This window comes from Phacochoerus africanus, chromosome 6 (genome assembly GCF_016906955.1).
Source record: "Phacochoerus africanus isolate WHEZ1 chromosome 6, ROS_Pafr_v1, whole genome shotgun sequence".
NCBI classification, from domain to species: Eukaryota; Metazoa; Chordata; class Mammalia; order Artiodactyla; family Suidae; genus Phacochoerus; species Phacochoerus africanus.
Window position 1 is genome coordinate 1294310 of NC_062549.1, and position 5429 is coordinate 1299738.

The 5429-nt window shown below is 63.8% G+C and overlaps 1 protein-coding gene across 1 annotated transcript; it reads left to right on the top strand.

Moving 5' to 3' along the window:
* The first annotated feature begins 1410 nt into the window (after nucleotides 1–1410).
* On the top strand, nucleotides 1411–3866 carry LY6H (lymphocyte antigen 6 family member H). The gene is made up of 4 exons (XM_047782841.1): nucleotides 1411–1657; nucleotides 2168–2295; nucleotides 3024–3143; nucleotides 3449–3866. Coding segments are annotated over exons 1-4 (486 nt in total). The 5' UTR covers nucleotides 1411–1655; the 3' UTR covers nucleotides 3685–3866.
* The last annotated feature ends 1563 nt before the right edge of the window (nucleotides 3867–5429 follow it).

The following is a 5429-nucleotide window of genomic DNA, read 5'->3' on the forward strand; positions in this document are numbered from 1 at the left end:
TCAGATCATTTCATAGAAATGAAATCATACAACACGTTTTAAAATTACTTTTATTTTCACTTAGCTTAACTCTGTCAAGGCTTCTGCTGATCTTTTAATTTCAATGATCAGTTTTTCATTTATAGAGGCTCTATTTTTTTCAGCTAGGCCTGGTCAGTTCTGACGGTGCCCTGTTCCTGTGATTTGAGGGTGTCTGTTGCTCTATCAAAAGCTTATAAAATTGATTTACGTTATGTTCTGCATCTGATACCTTCAATTTAGAAAGTTCGTGGGGATTTAAATCGGTTATTTGGCACTGTTTCTGCTACGTCTTAGCTTAGAGGCTTATTTCCTTTGGATATTTGCTGATTTTTAACTCTGAATGCGTATTTGAATTCTGTCGAATCTGTGGGAAGCCCAGTCTCCAAGCTGGGGTTGCTTGTCCATCTCCTGGGCAGCATTGGAGCAGTGAGGGGTCCAGGCCCGGGAGCCAAGCTACATAGGTTCCAACGTAGGCTGTGTCCCCTGGTTGCTGTGTGACCTTGGCGGGAAGCTCAACCTCTCTGTGCTGTATGTAGTTTCCTCTTTCGTAAGATGGGAATGATAATAGCTGGTAGCAGGGTTGTTGTGAGACTGTAATGAGATAACACATATCAAGTGCTCAAAACAGTTAGAACACACAGCATGTGCTCCGTCAATGCTAGCTCTGACTGGCACGTCTCCAGTGACATATTAGCGACATGCGTTGGTCTATGGGTAAACGTCAAGGGTCCAGAAAGCCACTTCTCATTGCGTTGTCCAGGGTCCAGGGCGTGCCAGGCCAACAGTGGATACTCCATAAGTAATTGTTGGACCAGTTAAGGCGGGACTGCAGGAACACCTCCAGCCCTGGCACGGTGTCTGTCGCTCACTCAGTGCCCAGCAGAGACTGATTCCAGGCACAGGGGATGGCAGGTGCAAAGGCACAGCACGTCGGACTCCTAGTGGGACCGGAAGGCGAGGACAAAGCTGAGAAGCTGACGGGAGCAGGAGGCGAGGGCCTTGAACGCCCAGACAAGGATTTGGGACTTGTCCTCCGTCCTCCCGGCGTGGGTGTGGTTGCAGGCAGCAGTCCCTGGGGCTGGGGCTGCCGGTGGGGTCCTCATGGGTGCTGTGGGGAGGAGAACAGCCTGGGCTGGGGAGCGCAGGGCCCCAGGGCTGTGAACAGGGACCTGTGCTAGCACCTGCCACGCGTTACTCTCTCCCTCCCTCTCTGCGTCTTTGTGCGTTTCGCTTCCTTTCGCAGTAAACGTTCTTCCGAGAAATTCCAAGGGGATCTCAGCCAAACGGAGGGGGGAAGGGATCCTTCCCAAGCCTGGGTAGGGGGAGGCGGAGGGGGAGGCGCCCCGGGGACCGGTGGAGGGAGCGGGAACCAGAGGGGGCGCGGGACAGGCCGGGACAGGGACAGGGCCCCGGACGCGAGCCCCTGGCGCCCCCACCCGCACGTCTCCCGCCGCCCTCGCCCCCCGCGCGCCCCCGCCCCAGCTCCGCCCCGCCCCTCGCGCGGGGTCCGCGTCTGCGGCTGCGTTCCCCGAAAGACGAGGCTGCGCCCGGGTTCCGGTCCGCAGGGAGACCGAAGGGCACCGCTCCCCGCGCCGTCCGCGTCGCCCGGAGCCCGGAGTCGCGACACCCCAGGGATGTGAGTGCGCCCCCAACCCGCGGTCCGAGCTCTACGCCCCGATCCGCGGTGAGCGCCGAGGCGCGCAAGGGCAGGCGAGAGGAGGGGGCTCGGTCCGCGGCTCCCGGCCCACCCCGGGTCCAGGGGCGGGGGTGGGGAAGAGGCGCGCGCCCCTCCCCCCACCCGCAGGTACGGTCCGCTGGCACCTTGTCCTGCCCTTTCCTCTCCGGACGCACCTACCGCTCCCCAGGGATAAGATGCGCCTCCGAACCCCCCTTCCCACAGGTGCGGAGCGCAGGGTGGGGGCATCTCGGGCTGTCATCCTGCAGGAGAGACGGACCTCTTCTCCCAGGAGGGGATGCAGTGATGGTGGCCGCTTGGAGGGATGAGCTGGGGGTGGGGCCTTGGGAGCTCCCGGAGGACCCCCGCCCCAGGTTCTGGAGAGGTGGTTGCGTTAGGATCCTGGAAAAGGGGAGGGTCCTTCGAGCTGGACTGGGACTGGGTCTCCTGATCGAGGCTTCTCCCTGCCAGGCCTGCGCCCCAGACGACCCCCCACCACAGCCCCCGCGCTTTCCCAAGGCCTGTCTGGAGCATGTTGCCTGCAGCCATGAAGGGCCTCGGCCTGGTGCTGCTGGCCGCCCTGCTGTGCTCTGCGCCGGGTGAGTCTGGGGGCAGCCCATTGTGGGGGGGAGGCAGGTCGCCTGTAAGCCGGTGGGAGGCAGCTCCCGAGAGAACCGGGTGTGGGGGTGCGGCCCTCCTCCCATGGAGCCTACCAAACCCACAGCCCTCCCAAAGACCTCCTGAGACCCCAGCCCCGCCCCGACTCTGTCTGCTAGCTCGGGATGCCTGCCTCCTGCCACCACGGGTCTCCAGGCTCCTGAGGGCATGGGCGCTTTTCTTCCAGGGGCCTTGGTCCAGCCGCTTGTCCTGCTCGGATGCCCCTGGCTTAGTGCCAGGGTTCTTGTGCTCCATCTCTTCTCAGAGCCCCACCTGGCCTCCATCAAGTCTGTTTGGCCTTTCCTAGCTTGGAAGCAACTGGATTCTGGGGGGGATGCGTGTGGGGGGGGGTGCAGGAAGGCACAGAAGACGTGATACTTGTGGCTTCACACGGACGCTGTGCACACGTCTGTGGGGCCGGGGAGAGGGCTGAGGGGTGTCCAGAATCCCAGTGGTGGGGCGTCCCCCAGCCTGCCCCCAGACTCACAGCTTCTCTTCGCCTGGGCTCCAGGTGTCAGTTTGGCCTGGACACTCCTGGCCAGGGTGCCCCGCCTCCCGCAGCTACATGGTTCTCCTGGGAGTGCCTGCGGCAGGCAGCGGGGAGGGTGCAGGGGGCTGGCTGGCCTGGATCCCAGTTCCCCTGGTTATCCTCCCCCCATGCCCCACCCAGCTCAGGGCCTGTGGTGCCAGGACTGCACGCTGACCACCAACTCCAGCCATTGCACCCCGAAGCAGTGCCAGCCGTCGGACACGGTGTGTGCCAGTGTCCGGATCACAGATCCCAGCAGCAGTAAGTCAGACTCCAGGCCGGGATGGGGCCGTGGCCAGCGGGTGTCATCAGAGCCTCTCTGGCTCAGGACAAGAGCACGGGCCCGGGGCAGGCTGCTGCCCTGCCGTGTGACACTCAGCAGTTGAGTGACCCTCCCTGGCCTCTCTGTAGCCTTTTCCGTGTCGCTGTGGAAGGCCTGGTGGGTTGAAGCCTCAGTTCTGTTGTTCCTGGTCCCTGAGCTGACCCACGGTCCCCGGGCTGGGTCCCCGGCATGAGGCAGAGAGGCGCAGCGGGACCCCAATCGCAGGCTCCCTTCTCTCCCCCAGGCAGGAAGGATCACTCCGTGAACAAGATGTGTGCCTCGTCCTGTGACTTCGTGAAGCGGCACTTTTTCTCAGACTATCTGATGGGCTTCATTAACTCTGGGATCTTGAAAGTGGATGTGGCCTGCTGTGAGAAGGACCTGTGTAACGGGGCCGCCAGGGCGGGGCGCAGCCCCTGGGCGCTGGCCGGCGGCCTCCTGCTCAGCCTGGGGCCCGCTCTCCTCTGGGCTGGGCCCTGAGGTCCCCTCCCTCCCGCAGGGCTTCTGAGCCTTTCCCGTCCCACCCGAGCCTGTGGCTGCCCTCCCCCCAGCCTGGTCTGGCTGGCGCTGGGGGCAGCCTCGGCCCCGCTCCCAGTCTCTGCCTTCGTTCTTTCCTATCTCTGCACCAGCTCCAGGTCTCAGCCAGCAGGACCTCTCCAGGAATCGGGGGCCTGGCAGGAGGCCGGGGGCGGGGGGAGGGGGGGCCCGGGACCCTAGGTCTCAGGCTGCCCAACAGCCTGGCTCTGAGGGCATCTTCTCCGGAGAAATAAAGTCACTTCTAAGTCCAGACACCCGGGTCTGAGCCTGGGTGGGGTTGACGGGGGCTTCCTGGTAGAGAAGGCGGCAGGAGGCCCGGGGGCAGGGCAGGGGGCACTGGTCTCCTGGGGCTGTGTGTGTGCTGGGCTGCCAGGGCCACGGGCCCGGTGAGGTGTGGGGACAGCCTGGGGGCGGCGAGGATTGGAAAGGACAGGATCACAGGGTGGCCTGAGGGGAGGCCTCGTAACGGCGCGTACCCCCCGGGGACACGGGCATGCCCAGACTCACACCCTCTCCGCAGAGGGCACGCCCTGACCCCCACGCTCCTGCCCTCGCACACCCACAGGAGCCCCTGCGAGCACACACTGACACGCTCGCGTCACACCAGCTCCTGAACAGGTGTGCCCCAGCGTGGGCTCCTCCGCAGGCATCCACGCGTGTGAGCACACAGAACAGCCAGACAGGCCGGCGTGCTTGCTGTTCAGCCCCAGGGTGATCGGCTCCCCGAGAGCTGTCAGGGCGGCTCCAGGCTCACGTGCAGACCTCATGTGCCCAGACTCTGCCTCGGAAACCAGACTCACCCCCCTTCCCCACCCTGAGTTGGGTGCCACTGTGGGCAGCGTCTCGAAGGCCGGTTCCCGATCAGGGTCTGAGGAAGCCCTGCCCCTCCGCGGGATGGCACAGATGGACTGGGTGTTTCAGGGGTGGGGAGGGGGAGGCGGGGGAGGCCCCTGCTTTTCCTGGCCCTTTCTGCTCCAGCAGTTGGGCTGGGGCTCGTCCCTGCACCTGAGTCCAGCCCAGCCTCTGCCCCCACGGGCTGTGTGGCCGTCTTGTGGCCCAGGCACACCACGTGACGCTCAGCAGCCACTCCAGGCTTTCTCTTGGGTCTGGACCTTGGCCGGCTCTTCTTCATCCCTCTGTGGCTGACCCAGCCCGTGTTACCTCTGGGTCCCGGGCTCCTTGGGAAGAATGGTCGTTCCTCTAAGTGCTGGCCTTGACCGGCCCGCCAGGGCTCCTCTGCCCGAGTGATGGAGAGGGGTCTGGGGGTCCCAGGTGAGTGGAGAGGAGAGTCGGGTGGCTGGAGGCTGGTGTCACCTTCCTGCTGGTGGACACGGCTGAGGGACTTGTCCGAGGGTCGTCTCCCGCTCTGTTTTAGGTTGGCTCTGTGGCTCTGCGATGTCAACCCCACGCCCCGCCCAAACCCCAGTAAAGTGTGCTACCCTGCTGCTTTGGGGAGTCTAGGGCGCCTGCGCAGATGGGGGGTGGCCTGGGAGACGGAGCCTGGCTCGGGGAAGCGGGAGGACCCTTGGGGATTTGCAGGCTGCCAGGAGCTGCGGCCAGAGGTCTGGAGCAGTGGAAGGCCCGGGCCTGGAGGCCGTGGATGTGCCGCCCCACGGGCACAGGGTCCAAACAGACCACGTCCACTTCTGCTGACCCTGCTACTTGAGGGACATGTTTAAAACCCCAAG

What these genes read in the sequence shown, in the direction of transcription:
- LY6H (XM_047782841.1), top strand. An exon ending in CCTGCTGTGCTCTGCGCCGG is followed by an intron (nt 2,296 to 3,023) that starts GTGAGTCTGGGG and finishes TGCCCCACCCAG; the next exon opens with CTCAGGGCCTGTGGTGCCAG. An exon ending in GATCACAGATCCCAGCAGCA is followed by an intron (nt 3,144 to 3,448) that starts GTAAGTCAGACT and finishes TCTCTCCCCCAG; the next exon opens with GCAGGAAGGATCACTCCGTG.